We start from the raw sequence: 24,178 nt of genomic DNA, 5'->3' as shown, positions 1-24,178 counted from the left end.
TTCTGCCATGTAATTCTCGGGTCCCAAACCTTTGCTTTAATATACTTTCAATTACCGGATTATAACATTTACGGTAATACAGACTTCATGGTATGTATAATGTGTAGGATTAGCTAGGCCTATTTTTAACATTGAGTTTCAAGTAACCAGAAAGCACAGTTATCCAGCATCAGTCAATCCCTGTCCAGGCCAGCTAACCAAGACTCTACTGTAGTAATACAAGACATTTACATAAAGCTCACATTTTCTGCAGCACTTTAGTGACAGGATTTGGTCACTGTATACTGTAAACAACCCTCACAAGGGCTCAGAACCATATGCCATATGCATGTGCAACATTTCAATAAATGCTGTGACAAGCAGCCAGCAATAGATTTGTATTAGGAGCCTCTGCTGTCCGCAAGATTGTCACTCCTCAGAAACATTGATGACCTTCAGTCACTGGGGAAATGGAGGACATCATAAGCCAAGTGCAGACATTGTTTGTCAGCCAAAAGGCGGCCATACACTGGTGGATTTGACATTAGATCGACCAACAGATAGATCCCTCTCTGATCGAGTCTGATCAGAGAGGGATCATATGGCTGCCTTTACTGCAAACAGATTGAGAATCGATTTCAGCATGAAATCGATTCACCATCTGTGGAGCTGCCGCTGCCCCCCCCTGCAGACATTACCTGATCCGGCCGGCGCAAGTCCCCACTGTCTTCTTCTCCGCTCTGGGCTCCAGCTTCACTGTACTTCCTGTCCGGGGAAGTTTAAACAGTAGAGGGCGCTCTACTGTTTAAACTTCCTGTCGGGACAGGAAGAAGTGAAGCCTGCCGGAGCCCAGCAGAGAAGGAGTAGCGTGGACAGAGGGGATATGCACCGGCCGGATCAGGTAATGTATTGCTAGCTAGCGTCAGTCGTCGGAAATTCGAACGCCTCTATCAATGCACTCCCGACCCGCTGGCAATCGAGCAAAATCTTCCGCGTAGACAGATCGATTGGAACAATCGATTTCGGACGGAATACGATCATTCGGTTGGCGTTTGCGCAACGATTTCACAGCGGATTCGATCACAGTGATCGAATCTGCTGTATATCGGCGGGAAATAGTATAAGTGTATGGGCCCCTTTAGGATAGACTGAGCAGACTATAATTGTAGTAGCCTAATCTGCTATCTCAGACGGACTCTGCTAAAGCTAGACAGGAAGTAGAAGTCATTTTTCACTCTAAATTGTCAAGGAACAGTGCTGTTCTTCATGGACAAGTACTAATGACACCAATGAGACTTCTATGGAATTTTAACCATTTGGATCACTGGCACCACAAGTATCCTACTCCTCTATCAAGACACAGTTCAAATTAACATCTTTGTAGTAATGTACTGCATTTGTTTATTGCTGATCTCAGCCACAACAAAATCCATCCAAACCATTCCCAGTTTTGTTGTTTTTCTCTTAATACCTCTATCAAATAGACAGGGCATCTGAACACCCAAGCTTGTTTTTCCTCCTCTTATAGTGGGGTATGTATAAGGAATGATCAGTGTGATAGTCCCGCAGGAGGCCCATGATTAACCTCACTATGGGCTGGTGCACACCGAGCGGCTTTTTCAGCGTTTCTGCAGCCGCTTGCGGCTGCAGATACGCTTGGTCAATGTATCTCAATGGGGTGGTTCACACCAGAGCGGGAGGCGTTTTGCAGAAACGAATCCTCCCGGGGTGAGGCATTTTTTGGATTGCGGATGCGTTTCTGCCTCAATGTTAAGTAAAGGGAAAAACGCAAACCGCTCTGAAAAACGCCTGTTCAGAGCGGTTTTGCCGGCGTTTTTGTTACAGAAGCTGTTCAGTAACAGCTTTACTGTAACAATATATGAAATCTACCACACCAAAACCGCTGCACAAAACCGCAAAACGCTAGCTGAAATGCTACAGAAAAAAAAGAAAAAGCGTTTCAAAATCTGCTAGCATTTTGCGGATCTGCTAGCGGTTTTTGGTGTGCACCAGGCCTCTAGGAGAACTTGAAGTGAGAGGAATAGGGAGGCTGCCATCTTCATTTTGAAACAATGTCAGTTGCCTGACTTCTGTGCTGCTGCTTTGCCTCTAATATTTCATGTCACTGGCCCAGAAGGAGCATGCGGATCAGATGCTTTCACTTTGGTCTGACTCCCCTGGCTGCATGCATGTTGCAGGTGTGTGACTCAAAACCAATTATAGCCTTAAAGAGACACTGAAGCGGGAAAAAAATGATGATCTAATGATTTGTATGTGTAGTACAGCTAAGAAAATAAACATTAGCAGCAGAGACATAAGTCTAACATTGTTTGCAGTAAAGGAAAAGCTAAGAAACTCCAGTTGTTATCTATGCAAATTAGCCATTGAGCTCCACGACTTTCAAAGTCGCAGAGAACTCTGCCAGACACTTGAGATAATAAGCTTTAAAAGACATTGGCCTCAATTCACTAAGATCATGCTAGAGATAATAAGGCAAGAGAAAACTTACCTCCACACGTGAGAGAGTTATCTTACCTCTTCATTCCTTAAAGAGAAACTGTAACGACAAAACGGCCCCTGGGGGGTACTCACCTCGGGTGGGGGAAGCCTCAGGATCCTAATGAGGCTTCCCACGCCGTCCTGCATCCCTCAGGGGTCTCGCTGTAGCCCTCCGTACAGCCGTGACGCAATATTTACCTTCCTGGCTCCTGCGCAGGCGCTCTGATGGCTGTCGGCTCCGAAGTAGGCGGAAATACCCGATCGCCGTCGGGTCTGCTCTACTGCGCAGGCGCCAGTTGCCTGCGCAGTAGAGCGGACCCGACGGAGATCGGGTATTTCCGTCTATTTCCGTGCCGAAAGTCGCCACAGCGCCCCCGCTGGAGCCAGCAAAGGTAAATATTGAAGCTACAGTCGGCTCTGTCGCCGCTGTTCGGAGGGCTGCAGCGAGACCCCCGTGGGACAGAGGACGGCGTGGGAAGCCTCATTAGGATCCGGAGGCTTCCCCCACCCGAGGTGAGTACCCACCAGGGGAGGTTTTTGTTGTTACAGAGTCTCTTTAAGTTACCTCTCCTGTAGTTAATTTATCTCCTCTGTAGTTAATTTACCTCCTCGGTAGATATTTTCACATGCAGCTAATTAACAGCCTGTCTTTAACTCTGGGGTTATTTTAAGGATTGGAGAGTTAATTTAAAGACAGAAGAGTTAACTTTAGGCTTGCCTGAGGTAAAATGTTTCCTGAATACTACATGCCTTATCACCATGGTAACAACTCTAGAAGAGTTATTAAAGACAGGAGATAAGTTTAGTGAATTGAGGCCAATGTATCTTTTTTTCCCTCTGCTGGGAAGATTTTCCAGAGCAGGCTAGTGAACTTTTGAACCCATTTAGAAAGCTGAGTAGTGTCTAAACTGCAAATATTAGAGAATGATACAATGTTATAAAAAATACGATATAACTGAAAATAAAAATATTAGAATATTTTGTTTACTACTAAAATTCTAGTAATTATCTTTATTACACAACCAATTCATTATATCATAATTTTTTTTCGCTTCAGTGTCTCTTTAAGCTCCGCATGACTGCCAGGCAACTGGCATTGTTTATAAGGAAATAATGGCAGTCTCTGTATTTCAGGCTCCTTTTAAGCTCTATACAGCCAAGGAGGAGGGAAGGACATTGCCCATGGTATCTAGCAGCCAAAAAAGAGTTAGCTAGAAGGGTCATGGTGGACAGCAAGAGGTAGGACAGATATTGTTCCTGCAAAATAATGTATTTGTATGAAGATTTCTTATTTGTATTTAATGGAGAGAGGTACACTAGACATGTGGTGTTTTTCCTGAGATCTCCAGGCATTTTTAATAATATATAATTACAGCCCCTCCCAAACACACACACACACACACACACACACACACACACACACACACACACACACACACACACACACACACACACACACACACACACACACACACACACATAGTGGCATTCTAAAAGATATAAATACCACAAATATTAACTTAAAACTGCAGTCATTCGACCACTGTAGAATTCCTCTTCCCGAATCTTCCAGCACTGTGGAAGGAATGCCAAAAGGTCATGCGCTGCATAAGGGGTGGCATGTCCTGCACTCCTATGGGACCCAGCCTGCAAGGCATACTGGAGATAAACAATCCCTACACAGAAATTGCTGAAATAAAACCTGATTGATTGGTCTTACAAACCATGCCAGCCAGACTGCACCGTGACTTTTGGTGTCCCTGGAGGTATCAGGAAAAAAGGTTGCACAAGCAGTCTTTTAGGGGTAGGCATTGGTAAAGAGAGGTTTTAGGGTTAGGCATCGGTAGAAGGAGGTCTATGGTTAGGCATTGATAGAGGGAGGTCTTAAAGATAGTCATCGGTAGAGGGAGGTCTTAGGGTTAAGCATCAGTAGAGAGAAGTCTAAAGGTGCCCATACACTCGTCAGATTGGCAGCAGATAGATAAGAAATGCATCTGATGATCTATCTGATGCGTTTTTAGAACATTTTTTACCAGGATAGAATTCCAATAGATTTCAGTTTGAAATCTATTGAAATTCGATCTGATGGCATTTTTTTGCCATCAGATTTCCATTAAGGCCAATGCAAACTGATAAGCAATCTCATCAGATCGACCTAAATTTTCCACCCTGCCAGTTCGATGGAAATCCATCGAAATCGATCGAAATCGGCCATCGATCGGTCGATTGGCCAACCGATTTGCAATCGATCTATCGATCGGGATCGATCGGTCGGCCAGAAAATTGGCTGAGTGTATGGGCCCCTTAAGGGTTAGACATCGGTAGAAGAAGGTTTTAGGGTTATGCATCAGTAGAGGGAGGTCTTAGGGTTAAGCATGGGTAGAGGGAGGTCTTTGCATTGGTAGAGGGAGGCTTTAGGCATAGGCATCAGTAGAGGGAAGTCTTTGCATCGGTAGAGGGAGGCTTTCGGCATAGGCATCAGTAGAGGGAGGTCTAGAGTTAGGGATCGGTAGAGGGAGGTCTTAGGGTAAGGCATTAGTAGAGGGAGGGTTAATATTACCGATATTTTACTAATGGAATTACCGGTAAGTAGTAGAATATTGGCAATTTTACAGATATTCTATCTTTTTCCAGGCACCTTTTTTCCATATACGCTCCCTGGATGCTACCCAAACATGTATAAAAACACTAGTCAGACACAAGATAACAACAGCTTTCATTGCAGCCATTGTCTTGTGACTGATCTGTGTTACCATGAACATGCCGTTAGTAACCAGGGTTGCTAATAGTTACAGTATGCTGGTTGACCACATTAGAGACCTTTTAGTGTGATCTGAATGTGAAGGTCTAGATTAGAATAACACCCAGCCAGATAAAAACAGTAAAAATAAATAATTAATATTAAGTTTGACACAAGAGGAGGAAGTTAAAGCGTCTCTTTCTGAGCCAATTCATCCTTCAGCATTTTTGCACAGAGATTACTCATCCCTTTCAGTGACTGAAGAGGCGCTGTGCAGTGTTTACACAATCGCAATTTTCAGCTTGTAATTACAGCCTTTATATCTTCTATTTCAAAACAGCTCTATTGTAACTCATCTCGGTAATGGCTGGGGCCGTGTTGATATATCATTAAAGAAAAATCCTGGAGATCTACTTTAAATCCCAGGGTTGATTAAACTACTTAGTGAATCAAAAAACGTGGTAATTTTCCTCTAAGCATAGATTACATACTGGATTACACACTGCGATCCAGCTTTTCAGTGTAGGTGTGGCTTCTTCCTCATTTCTGTGCTATATACAGAGACCTTTCTATGAGTGTAGACTGCCTCAGGGGACCACAGAAACAAATCCAAAGCACAAAACTGCTCACTCTCACACACAAGCATGGAGGGAAAGTGTTGTCTCTCACTAATGCCAATCACATTTTGCTTTCAGTTTTAATGTATAGATAAACTGAGGAGTCAATGCCCAGCAAAGGAGTTACCAGATAATAGGAACTGTGATACTGTGTGTGGAGAAAGGATAAGAGAAAAGAAGGGGGTCCGCTTCTATGTCTTCAAGAATTTATTAAGGACTTTACCAATTTTCACATTGTTTTTTATGAGATATTGGCTTGTGGGGGCGGGTGTCGGCCCGTCCCTCCCTCCTTTTGGGTGGAACGGTGCTAACCCCTCCCCTACTTTCCATTTTAAAACTGTGTGTTTGAGCTGTAAAATGTTGCTATGATTAAGGACCAAGTATAGGTCCGAAACATGTCAGCTTTTGTATGTCCTATTGCTGTTTGGGGATAAGTCCTTAATAAATTCTTGAAGACATAGAAGCGGACCCCCTTCTTTTCTCTTATCTGTTCCTTTGCCTAGGCTGCCTAAGGTCCAGCTCTGTCTATTGCTGGAGTGTAGCAGTTATTCCTTGTGTTCATTGTGGAGAAAGGAACTGGAGCTTGTTAGCATGCCTAGAATAAACATTGGCCTAAAATACATCCAGGTGTCTCCATGGGTCAACCTGTACATTCCTTATTGTTGCTATGATTTTGTGGTGCATAATATTACTGTACTGCTAATTATATTTGCAATATTTCTATACATTTTCCTATTCCAGCACTAAAATCCCCCCCTCTTAATGCCTAACACTAACCTCCCTCTAGAAACCTAATACTAACTTTCCTGTTTCCACCTTCTCACCTACACTCCTAACACTAACCTTCCATTCACCACTCCTAACACTAATCTTCCCCTCTTCACTCCTAACACAAACCTTCCCCTCTCCACTCCTAACACAAACTTTTCCCTCTCCACTCCTAACACAAACCTTTCCCTCTCCACTCCTAACACCAACCTTCCATTCACCACTCCTAACACTAATCTTCCCCTCTTCACTCCTAACACAAACTTTTCCCTCTCCACTCCTAACACAAACCTTTCCCTCTCCACTCCTAACACCAACCTTCCATTCACCACTCCTAACACTAATCTTCCCCTCTTCACTCCTAACACAAACCTTTCCCTCTCCACTGCTAACACAAACCTTCCCCTCTCCACTCCTAACACAAACCTTCCTCTCTTCACTCCTAACACAAACCTTTCCGTCTCCACTGCTAACACAAACCTTCCCCTCTCCACTCCTAACACAAACCTTTTCCTCTCCACTGCTAACACAAACCTTCCCCTCTCCACTCCTAACACAAACCTTCCACTCTCCACTCCTAACACAAACCTTCCACTCTCCACTCCTAACACAAACCTTCCTCTCTTCACTCCTAACACAAACCTTCCTCTCTTCACTCCTAACACAAACCTTTCCCTCTTCACTCCTAACACAAACCTTCCTCTCTTCACTCCTAACACAAACCTTCCACTCTCCACTCCTAACACAAACCTTCCATTCACCATTCCTAACACTAACCTTCCCACCTCCACTCCTAACACAAACCTTCCCCTCTCCACTCCTAACACAAACCTTTCCCTCTTCACTCCTAACACAAACCTTCCATTCACCACTCCTAACACTAACCTTCCCACCTTCACTCCTAACACTAACCTTCCCCTCTCCATTCTCAACACTAACCTTCCCCTCTCCATTCTCAACACTAACCTTCCCGCCTCCACTCCTAACACAAACCTTCCTCTCTTCACTCCTAACACAAACCTTCCTCTCTTCACTCCTAACACAAACCTTTCCGTCTCCACTGCTAACACAAACCTTCCCCTCTCCACTCCTAACACAAACCTTTCCCTCTCCACTGCTAACACAAACCTTTCCCTCTCCACTGTTAACACAACCCTTCCCCTCTCCACTCCTAACACAAACCTTTCCCTCTCCACTCCTAACACAAACCTTTCCCTCTCCACTCCTAACACAAACCTTTCCCTCTTCACTCCTAACACAAACCTTCCTCTCTTCACTCCTAACACAAACCTTCCATTCACCACTCCTAACACTAACCTTCCCACCTCCACTCCTAACACACACCTTCCCCTCTCCACTCCTAACACTAACCTTCCCCTCTCCATTCTCAACACTAACCTTCCCGCCACCACTCCTAACACTAACCTCCCTCTACAAACCCAACACTAACTTACCAGTCTCCACTCCTAATACAAACCTTCCCGCCATCTCTACTCCTAAAAGATGTATTGTTGCTATTATAAGAAATGGCTTCAGTTCAAATAAAATGAAGAGTAACCACTGAAGTACTCGTGTCTATAAATAATCCACTTTATGCAAGGCAACACCAGAGGCCAGTCAACTGACACTCATGATTCAGAAGATTTAGGGAGAGTACACATCCAATTTTGATTGGCCAATGACTGGCCAATTTTACCACTTTCATTTAGTATAAGAGCTTACCTACATAATCTGTTCGTAGTATTCCAAATCTTTTAGCCCTCATACTACATAGAAGCGGTAAAAATGGCCAATCATTGGCCTATCAAAGTTGAATGTGTGTATGCACCCATAGAGGCAGAGAACAGTAGCCAGGCTAGTACAATCTAATAAAAGGAAGCCAGTGCTGGCATCTTCCACACCCCTTGGGAAATGGATTTCCTCAAACAGGGCTATCTCAGGCTATTTGCTTACCTGGGTGACTGCTGATTATTGCAGTGTTTGCTTTTGGGTAATACTATACTTTGTTTATATTTGCTTTATTATGCATCAGCGCCATGGAATATGTTATAAAGCAATAATAATAATAATAATAACTGTCAAATATTGCATCCCATGAATGTTAGTTATTTTATATTTGTATATTTCCATATATGAGTGCTTGTGTGTGAACAAATTACTGCTGTTAGAGAAATATCCTCCTTTGCAAGCCAATTTTGACATTTCTCACTTTGCCAGGGTCTATGATAGTTATTATATGTTTATTTGTGATGCTATTCCTAAGTATTTATATATTGGCACTGTAAACTATATTAAAATGGCTCTGCATATGGTCTGGGTGTGTCTGGTGGCATAACTACGGAGACAAAGGCCTCACTGCATATTTTCACTGCTCCCCCAGCACTGTATATGTAATATACACACTGGGCCGTGCCCTACAACCTGGTTCCCAGGAACAGCTGCAGATGTAAGCAGGAGTGGCAAACAGGTTGTTAATGACATTCACAAACAGAGGTGATCATTATCACTGTGATCCCAGTATATGCAAGGAACACATTTATTAGAATCGCTGGCATATACAGTGCCAATCAATGGACTACTTGAGAATTGGGTCTTTTTTGCATTTATTCGCATTCTCCACGATAAAAAAAATATCAAACAAACCTTTTTTTCCACATACAATGTGCAGTTACAATTGTATTGCTTTTTGCTGCAAAATCTCAAATTAAAATAAAAAATTGCGCATGAAAAACCTGAACACATTGAAATATGATGGAAGAATGAAAAGCAGACGCAATATCACATATCAGACGCAATATCAATAAGGTGCCTGCCTTAGGCTCCCATGCACACTGCAAATCCGTTTTACGATTCCGATTCTGTTTCCGATTCTCCCTGAAAACATTCAACAGAAAAACGGCTAAAAAAAATGCAGCTTGCAGTAAAGATTAAAAATCGGAATCGGATGTAAAAACCGATTAAAAAGCGGAATCGCATGCAGTGTGCAGGGAGCCTAAGGCCTCTTGCACACTGCAAGAAATTCAGATTCAGATTCCGCTTTTTAATCAGTTTTTACCTCCGATTCAGATTCAGATTTGCAGTGTGCAAGGAGCAAACTGCAAATCTGAATCTGAATCTGAAGTAAAAACAGATTAAAAAGCGGAATCTGAATCTGAATTGCTTGCAGTGTGCAAGAGGCCTAAAAGTTACTGTAGTGCAGTGTCTGCAGGTGGGCGCCGTGGCAACCTCTGCATGCACATCTGTCATGCCCCTGGGTGTGCCTATATACTATATTCCTTTACTCCAAACTTTCCCTTCAGACCACTCAGAGTCGGGATTAAAGACAAGAGGGAGACACCACATGGTTTAAGCCCACTAACTAAAGTAAGCATAAGGCCCGGTTCACACTTGCGGTGGCCCTCCGGAATCGCCGTGCCGGAGCCGCACCGCTTGCAGAACGGACGGAACGGACGCACGGCATAGCAATGAAAGCCTATGCGTCCGTTCACATGCGGCCGGACCGGATCCGGACTCCGGCCTCCGTTCCAACATGCGCTATTTTTTCATCCGGCTCCTCCGGCAGCCGTATCCGGGGCGGAGCCGGACTGCACCATCCGGCCAATACAAACCAATGGGAACCGGAGAGCGCACAACACACTGGCTGAGAAATCCGGATGTTCTACCCCACTTCCTATGGGGATTGTTGCGGCGATATTGGATGGGGACACATGGGCAAGCATTTTGGAGTGGAGCAGCACAGCTGGATCCGGATCCGGAGATGTTGGCAGCATGTCGCAGGTGGAGGTGAGTGCTAAACAGCAGAGGGCCTGATTCCACAGGTCCCCCTTCTGCTGACCTCCCAGAGCCCAACATTTTTTTTGTTTTTAACGTTACTTTTGCCAAACGGATCCGGATCGCATCCTGATGGACACCTGATGCAACCTGACCGGATCCGGATCGGATCCGGATCAGAACCGTACGGTTCCGATCCGGATCCGGTCCGGATCCGGTCAGGTCATCCGGTCCGTTTGGCAAACAACCGCAAGTGTGAATGGGGCCTAACATCACTACTTGGTATACGATTAAGAGGAGCTCTGGGCATGAAGAATTTCTGGTTCTCCTCTGAACTAAGTACTTACCAAATTTTTAAGATAAGAAAGAGGGACACCTTTAAGACACACCCCTGCCACACCTCTAACCACGCCCCCACCAAACCCCTAGCCATGCATACCACAATGAATTCATAAACCAAACATAACATTAGATGTGAAAATGACAATGGTCACATGCCCACTGCACCCGCTGTCTGAAATATATAATTTTAGATAACAATTTTAGATTGTGGCAATTTTTTCTTTTTAGACCTTTAGTGCTGTTTCCACCACAAAGTGAGGGGAGAACGTGGTAGCCGGGAATATATCCTTTAGGAGGTTTTCAACATATGTCGCTACATCTTGGCTTTCGGCTCCCTCAGGTAGGTCTAGTAAACATAAATTGTTCCTTCTATTCCTATTTTCAGCATTGGTTTTTTAGACCTTTGGTAGTGAGTCTAAAGGATTGTTGTATATTTTTTTTATCTGCATAGAGCTTGAAGGATGTAGTGTCTATGGTTGCTTTGTGCACAAGGCATGTGCTGTACTGAGTTACTGCAGACCTGATGTGGTTGGCATCTGCTGAAGTGCCTGAACACATGGAAAAACCTATGCGGCAAGCAAAATCTAATCTAAATTGGCAAGTTGTTGTGGAAAGGATGTGTTAAAAGGTGAAAAACAAAACGGAGACTTTCCATCGTCGTCTACTGATCTGTGAAGCCAGCATACAGTTATTCCATGATATCCTCTCGAAACAATAGGACATTCCCCCCCTCCTCGCAACAGGATATGGAAAGGTCTGGAGCTTGTGTTTATAACTTTCAGGAGCGATTACTGAAACTGCTCATTGTTTTGGGGTTTCCTGACTGTTTCATTTCCAATAAAAAGGGTATCAGGTACATTACACCACTGTCTCTATCGTTCTCATCAGTAAATAATATCACGTGTTAGGACGGACAATTCAACTCTACTAACCCCACACTTTATTTAAAGTGAACCCAAGGTGAAAATAAACTGAGAGATAAACAATTGTATTTATCCTCCTACTCCTAAAAATGTTTTTTTTAGATACCTCATGGTTGTTTTTTTTATATGTAAACATTTACAAAGTAGATTGAATGTTTTGTTGTTTCTGCTCAGTGGCAGCCTATTAAGCGTCCCTAAATGAAAATACATGAATTATTAACCTTTTTCAATCGCCTCTTCTCTCATAAGTTATATTCTGTCAGGAAAACTTCTATGGTTGTAATTAGCTTATCAGTGATGTTTACTGTATTCTTGACAAGGTACAGACAAGACAGAAACTGTCACTTCCATGCCTAATAATTAACTCTTTCACGCAGAAAAATAAATCAAGTAAAACAGCCTGGCTATTAATAAGCACACATTTTTATCTCATTGTGTCACATTTAGCCTTGGGTACACTGTAAGTCCCACTACAGGTATGCTTTTTATTCAAGTTTTATATATATATATATATATATATATATATATATATATATATATATATATATATATATATATATATAAAATATATATATATATATATATATATATATATATATATATATATATATATATATATATTTTATGTTCGATGCATATAAACATTTTAATGTAAAAGATGATGGTTTGGCATTTCAAACTTATTTTTGAAACAGTTTCTTTAAAGTTTTCATCTTCCACTGATGTCCTCGACACTCCCTCCTCTATCTTAGCCCAACCCCTTGCAGTGACACAAACGCATGTGGCCATTGCAGTGTCAAAGGTCATGTGACATGAGAAAGGAAGTGACTGTTTTGTCTGGTAAAACCACGCCTCCTACAGAATGCCTATCCAATTGAACTCGTGGCTGTCAGTCTGCAGTGGGCTATTGTGGTTCCAGAGGAGAGAACCAGTGCATCCTTTCTCCTGTAACATGGAAAACGTCAATGATGGACTCCCATGGTTTCATGGCCAGTGTCAGGTGGATGGGGCAAAGTGAGCAGGGACCTTGATGTCAGCTAAAGAGGAGGCGGACACCGATGGAATACTGCAAAAGGTAATTTAAACTAATGCAATAACAACTATTTTTTTTTAATGAGTAAAGTGGATCCGAGGTGAACTTTTACTCATTGCATAATTGTGTTCCTTTCCTATTGTTTATAGGGCATTCCTCAAGCTAAATACTTTTTTGTTTTAATACTCTAATTCCCTATTCCCTACAAACTAAACAAGCCACACCCACATGTTTTCAGAGAGCCTTGGCAGTAGCAAGGGCTCATGGGAGCTCAGTCTGGGCAGGAGGAGGTGTTACTAGCCATTGATTTCAGAGGCAGAGGGGAGGAGAGGGGATTAGGTTTTTTTTCACAGGCTAGGTGCTCAAGATGCAGATTAGCCTGCCTCTGTGTAATGTTTACAAACAACATGGCTGCTGTCATTGTATCACAGGAAGAAATGATCATATTCTATTAAAGCTGTTTGCAGCAAGATTTGCTGTGTAAACTATCTAAACTTTAGATAAGATATATAGACAAGTTACTTGTTATAGTTAATTTTTCATCTCGGATCCGCTTTAAATATAAAGCTATTAGCTATATGAATAGATTGTAAGCTCACAAGGGCAGGGACCTCCCCCTAGTGTTTCTCATACTGCTGTAATTTTAACATATGTACATGTACCAACTACATATCAACTATGTATGTATCTGTATTTATTGTATTCAATGGCATGACTGTACAGTGTCTTGTATTTCTTATGTATATTTGTTCCCCATTATTTGTTTGTACTATGTACAGCGCTACGAAAGATGTTGGCGCTATATAAATAAAAAATAATAATAAATAGATAGGCACCTCAACTGAATTTTTTTCTTGTATACTTCATAGCAGTGTATTTTGTCATTTGACTTGATTTCACTATTATTTTCTCACAATAAAGTCTATCACAATGGCAAAAAAATACCGGTAAATATTATGTTTAGCCCTATGTTAAATGCATAAAAAATGTGCATTTAAAATGGTCTTACAATAATTACTGAACTCACCAGTTGCACAGGATCCCAGTGCCCATGTTTGCATCAGGGATCCTAGTCAGACCCACCCCTTAGTGATACTTACTGAGTCTCAGTGGTTATGTGACTTGGACAAGACCAGGTTCAGACTGCCAGGCCTGGGAGGGGAGTGGAAGGAGGAGCACGTATGTCGCAGTGCAGTGAGGAGCTGACCACCTGTGATCTGCTGCAAAATGTGACTTCATATTCATTTTTGCAAGTTTAAGAGACACTGGAAGGAAATAAGGGCCCTTTTCCACTAGCAGTCGCTAGCGTTCACGCTGAACGCTAGCGATTGCTGAATCGCAATTACCGGCGATTCCCCGACGTTTGCGGCCGCGATTTTGCTATGCTATGCACTGCATAGCAAAATCGCGGCAAATATCGCTCCGCCGCGCGTTCACGTTCCCGTAAAAAACTAATTGCGGTAGTGGAAATGACCTACCGCGATTCCTATGTTAAAAAGCAAACCGTAGCGATTGTAAAATCGCTAGCGGTTTGCGTCTTTGCGATTCAGCCAGCGCAAACGCGCTGGTGGAAAAGGGCCGTAAGAGAGACCCTGGGGGGTGCTTAACTCTGGTTAGGGAAGCCTCTGGATCCTAATGAGGCTTTCTTGTCCTCTTTTCTAGCCCTAATCCAGCGCTGGCACCCCCGAAAATCCACCAACAGGTTCGTCTGCGGATGCGCATAAGCAACTGCAGCACGTGGCGTACCTTTGGGATCCAGTGCAGGTGCAGTACCATCTTCCCCCTCAGGCTCTGCCGGAAATGGTCGAGCCCGATCGTGTCTGTTCTCTGCTGCTGTCTGGGGTCCTCAGTGCCGGATCGGTGCTGCACATGAGGACTGGGAAAGCCTCATTAGGATCCACAGGCTACCCCCTCCTGAGGTAAGTACACGCAGGGGCTCTTTTTTTTCCTTACAGGTTCTCCTTAATCTTACATGCAAACTTTAAAAAAAATGCTTTTAAAAAATCAATCTGAACTAGGGCTTTGAGTTAAATTATGAAAATCAGTGCCATGTTGTAAAGCTTTTACAAAGTGCACTAAAAATGTTTTGATTTTCATGTGACTGTATCCAAAAAACAGGCCATTTAAAGTTGAAGCCTACCATCAGTCATTGGAAGTGCCCTGCACTGGAATGTAAAACAGATTCACCAGCCTAGATATGAGGATCAACTGATGTAAACAGTTAGAAACTGCACTGAAAGTTGAGTTTTGTAACAGACCACTCGCCAAGTCTCCTGTTGCGGCTGTTCATTATAATGAAATCCAAGGTGTGATAGCAGCTGTTCAACAAACTCTTCTCTTCTCAAGCCAACAACCCAAAAAAAACCCTTTTGGATCACAGTATCCTATATCACATTGCTAAACAGCCCGGTTTCAAACGCAAACGTCACTTAATCTGGCATTCCAGCCATGGGTTAGGAAGGCACCAAATGAAACAGAACACATTACGCATCACATTGAGTCATTATTGTTTTCCAGAATTAACATTGCCTAATTTTGAACAGATGGCGTTCGGAATAAACACTTGGTGTTGTGAGCGGCTCGCACTAAAAACAAGCAAATGAATGGAAACAAAGCAGAACTTGCGGCACGGGGTAAAATATTTGAAGATTAAGCGATCTCTCCCCTGAGGTTTTTATTTGCTCACAGTCATGCTAGGATGTGGTATTGCTTAGTCACTTTTATCAAAATAATATGAAAGTGTTTAGAAGTGCTTTTTGTATATGCAAACAAAGCCAAAATATGGTGCAAGGCAGGGGAGCCGAAGACACAAAGCACACTCAACTTTCCATGTTATAAATAAGAATTTCAGCAAGAAGAACATATGTTCCTGATTAAACATAGAAGCTCGGGATCAGTCTTGGGATGCTTAGAATTTTGAGCCAGCAGATGGCAGGTCTTCAAAAGAAAGATATATTTTAATTCTGAGACTAGGAAGAGAATGAAAGGATAGAGACATAGGTGTAGACTGCCATTTCTTTCAAGATGGAACACTTCAAATTGGACTCTGGGGTGCCAGCCAAAAAGAACTTTTAACTCGCTCTGCTTTTCACATTATTCTCTTGAAAAGTCTACTAGGACGTTGGCGTGGCGTGCTTTGGCCCTCTCACAACATGGAATTTATATGTGCTTAGGTATGTGACATTTGACTATTGGAAACCTACAGGCAAGAGCAAGCCATAGACTTGTTAAGCTACTCTCTTGCAACAGCCTATAGCCAAGTCTTTCTCAGAAAGTCTTTCATATACACAACGTGCCAAATGTAAGCTGAAAGGAGCCTACGGAAAAATAATCCGTACAACTAGTTATCCATTACACTACAGATCAGTTAACAACCACCCCTGGTACCGTAAATCTCAGCTAGAAGTTCTGGTCAGGTGATTTTGGTGCATTGGGTATTTGGGATCTTAGAGATTGTGGGTATATTATTGTTACATGAAAGCATTATTGTGCAATCACTGAATTAAAATGTGTGCCAATATAATAATCTGAACTTTTGTATAGCGCATTTCTCCTGTCGGACTCAAAGCGCTCAAGAGGACACCCTGCGGTGTTAGGGAGTCTTGCCTTTAACTCCTTACTGAATAGGTACTGACCCTAGCCAGGATTTGAACCCTGGTCTCCCAAGTCAAACGAGGTGCCCGTAACCAGTAAACTATACAGCCACTACTGTTCACTCATTGCTAACAGACAGAGAACGCTCATTTTACAATGACCATGGTCTACCGTGTGTACAGAGCTTTAGAGAACAAGCTTCTTACAGCTCAATTTGCAAAACTCATGATGGTCTGATATGACCTAGGCATGGGTTGTACATTTTACCACCTGTTAGCAGAGATGTTTCAGTAAATCCAGACCAGACTTGTAGACCCACCTTATGATCTCCATCTTGGGAGAAATGAGTCTTATTCAGTGATCTACAAATTATATTACTGAAATGAATGACAGTCCAGTTTCTCTACAGGCCTCAGCCCTCTATGCCCAGAATGGCTTGGATGAACAGCAGTCCACTTGGATTTTTTTCTTTAGACAATTGCTTTGTTGTTGAGAGCATTAAAGGGCCTCCTGCTTCTTCTCACCATGCTGACTCCATAGGACAGAAGTGCAGTATGGACTACTGTCAGTGGCTGCTGTACAGACTGTTACCTGAAATAATCATAAATGATGGTTCTAAGAAAGACCAAGATCTGTATGACCCTTTAAGGAGCTTCATGAATAGACTTGTCAAGGCCAAGACATGTGTGGTGGGGTTGCAGGATAAAAGCTGGATGCCAAGAGTCCAAATTCTCCCACCTCTGGTAGGGTAGGCAGATGCATTACTAGAGCCTTATTCAGTTTCACTATAGTAAGATAAACGCTTACTAAGCACAATTATGTGAAGCATAGGAGCCTTTGTCAAAAGAATAACTAAAACGGTCCTGGTGTAAAACTTATAAATAAAAACCAAAACCTCTTTAGCATAAAACAAACAAAGAACACATACCAAGATTGGGTTGGGACATCGCCAGTGACCTTTGGCTAAGAGGGGTGGAGGTGGTAACAGGATGGTGGTTCAGATGAGCCATTGGCTGTTGTTGCATTGTCTTCCGTGGGTCTTGCCATGTTGTAATTTTCTCCATGTGGCTGTAATGAAAAAGAAACATTGTTATAAATAACACTAGATTTATAAACAACTGCTCACCATAGCTAGATAATAGGCCTGAAAGATAAATCGAATTTAAATCGAAATCGCGATCACCAAGATCACAATTTCGGAATCGTCAAATCGGCAATTATCGCGATCACGTCATTTCCACATGGGGGAAGTTTGAAGAAGTGTGCTTGGCAAAACTCCGGGTTCCTGTATGTCACATGACATACAGAAAGTATTCCGCGCATTAGAAGCTATGTCCAGAACTGATGCAGCTTGGGGGACAGAGGAGGCACAGAGAGACACAGAGAGAAACAGAGCGGGCACAAAGACACAAAGGGGGCAAGAGAAAGACCCAGAAATCGTTCAGGCCTACTAGATAAGACAGAAATAAATTAGAAGTTGACGATTAAAGTGTTTCATGTCAACTTGCTGATATCTTGTTATTATCAGAGCCCCTTATACTGGGTACACACAATGCTATTTACCGCCAGATCGACGGAAATCGGAACGATTATTTCCATCATGTACAATCTGCCCCCGTTCGTTAACGGGATACATTTCCCTACGTTATCATGGGAAAATCGTTCCTGTTATCAATCAGGAGGCGTTTGGACATGTACACACAATGCAACTTCCTGTCAGATTACACAGCGATCAGACGAGAAACTGCACCGTGTGTACCCAGCATAATGGATATGAGATACCAGTAGGTGAATTAATCCATAAGTAATTACTCATAGCCAAATGTCATCTGCTTTCACTATTTCTATCAAGGCATATACCGTAATAGTATGCGATATAAAATGAATTCCCTACATAAACAAGTGTTTTGTTTTTCTCTTTTCTTCTGTGAAGACGTGTCACACGTTTCTTTTCTAAAATGGTTTTCCCCACAGGTAATAAAATACCCTTGGTAGCTTCAGACACTGTATACATTTCCACATTCCTGTGGTACCACCCATCAGCACAAGCACTCCTGCCCTGTAACCACTAAAATGTGTTTCTTTCAGGATACAGAGAATACAGGCAGATGTTATCCACTCTGTACCTGTGAGCTGCTAGTAATTTCAGTAATAAGAAAATAGATATAGCACAATGTAATGCCTCAGGCCCCTTTCACACTGGGGCGTTGCGGCATTTTACCATACTGCTACCGCAGGGCAATGTAAGTATGGGTTGAATCACATTGCCTGCGGTGCACTGGAAGTGCCTCATTTAACGCTAGTAAATACTCGGGTTACCGTGCGGCACCTGCAGCGGCTTGCGGCAATCTGAGATTGGTCAGGAGTCATGTAAGTCTATGGCGACACATGGATTTTTAAAAACGATGGCGGCAACGGTGCAGTGCACAAGCATGTTTTAACAATACACTTCACCCATGTCCCAAAAACAGGAAGTGAGCACAAGCAAGCATCACTTCCTGTTTGGACAGCTGTCAGACAGGGGTTACCGCATACTAACGCGGTAATCCCCGAAGGCCTGTTTTTGGCGGTGCGGGCACAGCACGTCAACGCTGCCGCCAATATGCAGTCAGAAGCCGGCCTCAGACATGCATGTCAAACGCTAATCCAAGAGCTAAATCTGACCCACAGTGCCCTTTAAATTTGGCCCCCAAGCTGTTTCCCCACTTTTCATTATATTTGAAACTCGAACAAGTGTACCAGCACCTTTACTCTGGAATACATCACTGCACTCTGTACACAATGCCCCAGGAATTGAGTGAGATGAAGCCAACAGTTGTCTTGTTCTTTTGTTATGCAAACACATTTAAATGACACATAACAGGAGCAGGGAGTCAGACAGCCAGTGGAATGGCTACTGGTGCCAGGATAGGGGCTTTTGTCACTGTGAGGAAGGAGAAGATATTATGACTCAGTTGCATCAAAGCATGACCGCATTCTGCCTAAAGTCAGAGAAGAACAAATCACAAAACTCTATCTTCTGAAGGCCTGACTCATTGATTGCACTCCCCACTGAGACACCCACTCCATGCAGCAGATGCACAGGCAGAGGTTGGGAAACCTATTTATACTGTAGTTGGCTAAGTGATGTGTCATTCAGAACACCAAGCGTGGTAATAGAGCTATACACTACTACATTAGCATTTCCCTATCAGAGAGCTGTACATGTGCACAGTGACAAGGCAATAACATGAAAGTATTATGGCTGCTCAAGACTGTGTTGTGCTAACAGGTTCCAATTATTGGACGCTCCCCAGGGGGAAGTAATACTCAGCAGCACATTTTATTGCTGAACGGGAAAAAAAAGAGGAATTGGAACAGATTCATAAATCCTGTAGAAAAGCAACTGTCCAGGTTTCCCATACTAAGTACAAGTAGTCCCCGACTTATGAACACCCAACATATAAATGGCATGAAAACGGAAATAAGTCAAACATTTTTTTTTCAAACAGGCCTTTTAGATTTTTGACAAAATCAATATCAAAGAAATTCAAAGAAAAATGTTTTTTAAACTCTGTAAAATGACATTTTTCTGCGATACACTATTTACACTATACTATATAGAGAGTTCAAAGTTCTGCATAAACATTTTACATATTTTAAAGCAAACCTGTGATCTAGCACTGTATACAGGGGGACAGAAGGAGGCACATAGGGGGACAGGGATCAGAGGTGGTACAGAGTGATACGGCGGAGGCAGAGGTACACAGTGGAGGCACTGAGGGAATAGGGGGACAGAGGTGATACAGTGGGGGGCAGAGGTGGCACAGAGGGAGACACTGAGGGAACAAGGATAGAGGTAACACAGTGTGTGTGTGTGTGGGGGGGGGGGGCTCAGAGGGGGACAATGAAGGCAGAGGGAAACAAAGGTGACATAGAGGGGGACATTGGAGGCACAGGGGAGGTACAGGGGACAGAGGTTGGTATCTCTGTATAGATCCTTTAGGAGTGCTTTTCTAAAGAATAAAGGAAATGCTGAGAACCCCCATGAGGAGATATACTAGTCCAAAACCTGTCAGATTGTTACTGCCAACTGTAAAGGTAATTTGTAGTGCATTTTGCTGAGGGAGAAATGTACATCTTATATGTATGTGTTTACATGTGTTTTTTTCACAATAGTGGTCTTTAATGGAACAATCATTCTACAAAACCTCTGTGCAACACCACACAATCTCTATATTTTGAAAATAACTTAATCTTCTCAATTATCAGTACACTTAAGGACACTTTAGCAATCATGCCTGGTACACACTATGCAATTTCCCTGAGTCGAAACGATTATTTCTCACAGATCCAATCTGATTTTTGATCCTTTTCTGATCGATTTTTTGAACACTTCAAAAACTCCCGAGTCAATATTCATTAATTTTACTAAGAATATTGTCTTTTCTCCAAAGTACACGGGGAAAGGCGATTCAGGAGGTGAAATCAAATCGAATTTCCCTGAGTCTTATCAGGGCTTGTGCAAGAAGCAATAGGTCTCTTGTTTCAGTGACAGGACAGGGCATGTTCAGTGTCTGATCAGCTTGTGCTCAGTTCAGAAGACCTGTAAACACACCTAGACCAGCAGGAGGTTACTTCACCAATGCAAAAGCAGGTGCTGGGAAATGCTGACTGGGGCACCCAAGTGCAAACATTCACCTCATGAAAAGAAGGAAACTCAACCCTACCCGCCCGCACCTCCAGGACATGATGAAAAACCGGCTATTCTGGCAGCCTGAATGAAAGATAACAAAACACTGGGTGAAGTGTAGTCTCAATACAAGGTTAGCCAAGTAAATAGCTAAGGAAAAAACAAAAACCTCCAAGATTGTTGTACAAAATCAGATGTTGTGTGCTGCTTGAAAGAAACATGTCCTGAGGGTATCAGGCCATCTTCTGCAGTGTTCTGCATCTCCACTCATTTTGTGTGCGTTTTCTGTCTCCTGCCCACATAAATATCCTGACAGAGACATAGCATAGTGCATGACTGAACTAGAGCAACATAAACACAAGAGACAAGAACATAAAAATAATAAACACAATTCTATAATAATAGTCCAGGGGACATGAAAGGTTCCTGGACAAAAAAAAAAGTTTAACGTTTGCTGAAGTATATCAATACTCATGTTCTCATAATTAATTTTTTTTAAAATGCAAAAAAAAAAAAAAGAAAGAAATCCAAGAAACTAAAATTGAAAGACACTGAGGCTGACCATAAACTATTCCAAAATAACAAGGGAATTTGGTGGAATGCTTTCAACTTTTGCTTAACCAGAACTGGCATCAAGGATGGGGGCATTATTACAAAATCAACCGTTGAAAACAATTGCAAATAAATGCACTAAGTTCTCAAACTGGTAAAAGTAAACCCATTTTTATTATCAAAAACAGGATATATAAAAAGTATCTAAAGCCAATCTCCTAAAACAAAACCTCAACACATAGTTTAAGCATCCTATTCTAACAATGTTCATATTTCCGCTGGATTAGCTCATAAACATGCCACTGTACAACAGTTCCATAGATTTCCCCATACAATGTTGTTATTCACATCCCCTCAAAGGAGGAATCATAGTATTGTATGATACTGATTACATTGCTGCCTGAGGGCAAGGTACATAAACACCTTCTTAATTCCTCTTGTAATGGACAACCATCCACAAACTGATGTCTAAGAAGCTTGATGGTCACCTATGAAGTGTTGGTACAAAAAAAACCAAACCAATCTTGAAGTCAAGATGTGGATATTTCACTTGAACGGTTGCTGATATTGTGTATCTATAGTCCGTCACCACAGCAATGTAGTACAAAGATGCCGTGCAAATATCTATATGATGCCTCAAAGTCATGTACTCTGTGTAAAAGATGTGAGAAAAACAGCAGTCTGCTGATAAGGATCAGTGCCGATGTCATCTAGATAAGCTCCCTGCTCTTTTTGCTTATTAGTTTTGTTTATAGCTGTTGGAACATGAATGGAAGATCTGACAGCAGTGAAAGCTAAATGTGGCAAAACCACAGCAGTGGCGGCTGGTCATGGCTGTACCTTCCAAGTGACTAGCAACCATCCATAGCATCAGAATGTGTTGCTAGGCTGTAGACTAGCAATGTGGTCCATTCTTCTTCAGCTTTTTGCCAAGGTGGAAGAATTTGGCAGACTGCTATTACATTTCTCCACAATGGCTTAATATAATATCCTTACTGCTTAGCTCTTTACCCCCCCCCCTCTATAGGACAGTACAAACTGCCCAACACAGATCCAAATAAACATGTCTATACAGTGATCACTGGAAATCTGTCATCTAAAGTGATCACACAGGATTGTTTCAGGTGAGCAAAGTCTAGAATGCATACATAGCACTAGCATAGTTGTGAAGTTGTCACTGCTTCTCTTATTCTATTGAGATTCTACTGCACCCCCACAGAATCAGTCCTTTGCTCTTCCATACTGGTCTGGTATGCTGGCTCCTCCGCCAGCGAGAGACACAAGCTTCATAAAGGGTCATCAGATCAGCAGAGAAAATCATCAGGAAACCTCTCCCTGCACTCGACTTCCCCTACAACTCTAGAGTGTTGAGGATCGCACACGATCCCTCTCACACAGCCCACCGCTACTTCAGTCTGCACCCATTAGGCAGGAGGTTTCGGGTCAACTCCACCAGACACAGGAATCCTTTCTTCCCCTCTGCTGTCAACCTCTTGAACTCCATCCACGTGCTCCCATCCACCAGTGCCCCCCCATAGGTTCAGTTGCTGCTATGATTAACCTATGAAGGCAGGCAATGTAATTACACTGTACTACTTCTTCCCTGAGTCACTACATACTGTATTGTCACTGTATTGTATATTGTTTATATGCAATATATTTTTATACTGTATATGGTATGTTGAGCTATGTAGTGCCAAACCCAATTCTGGGCATGACCCAGTCATGCCTGGCAAAATAAGGCCTTGTTCACATCTAGAAGTGCAATAGCTGACGCCAGCGTTTTGCGATTTTATGCGTGATTATTTTTGGAGCCTCCTGGCACTTACCTGCGCATTGCGTTTTTTTGTAAAGCGCTTTTTTAAGCGCGATTTGTTTTTTCACTTTATGATGCAAGTTAGGAAGTTAACTTTTTGACCCGGAAAATAATAAATACAATGTATTTATTCATAGAAGTGCTGGGGAAATCGCTATACACAGCGCTTTTTCAAGCATTTTGCGATTTCACTTTACCTTCCATTGAGGCAAATTGCCCCACAAATGGTACAGGCAGCGCCTTGCTGAGCGGATTGGAATCAAACCGCTCATACATTTTGCTTTTTACCAAGGTGGTACATGAACATTTTCATAGGGAATCATTGCACAAGGGCTTTTAGGGTGATTTTGAAAATCGCCAGCGCTTAAAAAAAGCCAAAAGCACCCTTAGTGTGAACAAGCCGTAAAGGATTCTGATTATCACCTCCCCTGCCAGTGACATCCCGGTTTTACTTTAGCAATACACTAAAGCGTTGGGTGGTCAATGGTAGTTTGTTTTTAAGCCAGTGGGTCATGAATAAAGTTGGCAGGTCACCCTCCGGTATCTGATCCGATCAATGGCTGGCAATGCATGTGCTTCTCATATTTATCCACTCTACTAAACAGTACATGGGTAAACAAGAGCAACATTGCACCTTGGCTGTTGATATGCTTGCGGTGATGCTGATCACAATGGAGTTTGTCACCAGGAAGGTCAGGGAGAATAAATGTGCTGAATTGTACTGAGATTTCTCTGCACTAGCCACTTGCTGGAACACAATGCACAGCACATGCTGACAAGCCAAGAGGGGCAGAGCCATGTGCCTTTGTGTTAACTGTGCACTTATCCAGCAAGCACTCCATCTTACTGACGGGAAGAAGTAATTATGGAGA

At 42.6% G+C, this 24,178-nt stretch overlaps 1 protein-coding gene across 2 annotated transcripts in view; it reads right to left on the bottom strand.

Annotated features, from left to right (window-relative positions):
• The window catches only part of WWTR1 (WW domain containing transcription regulator 1), a 129,600-nt gene that overhangs the window by 24,338 nt on the left and 81,084 nt on the right, over nucleotides 1-24,178 (bottom strand). For both annotated transcript variants that reach the window (XM_068280738.1, XM_068280739.1), the window contains exon 2: nucleotides 17,195-17,334. In XM_068280738.1, the coding sequence (XP_068136839.1) occupies nucleotides 17,195-17,334 (140 nt within the window). The remainder of the gene's footprint in view (nucleotides 1-17,194; nucleotides 17,335-24,178) is intronic.

This window comes from Hyperolius riggenbachi, chromosome 4 (assembly GCF_040937935.1).
Source record: "Hyperolius riggenbachi isolate aHypRig1 chromosome 4, aHypRig1.pri, whole genome shotgun sequence".
Classification (NCBI taxonomy): domain Eukaryota; kingdom Metazoa; phylum Chordata; class Amphibia; order Anura; family Hyperoliidae; genus Hyperolius; species Hyperolius riggenbachi.
This window is presented reverse-complemented; position numbering and strand designations above follow the sequence as displayed.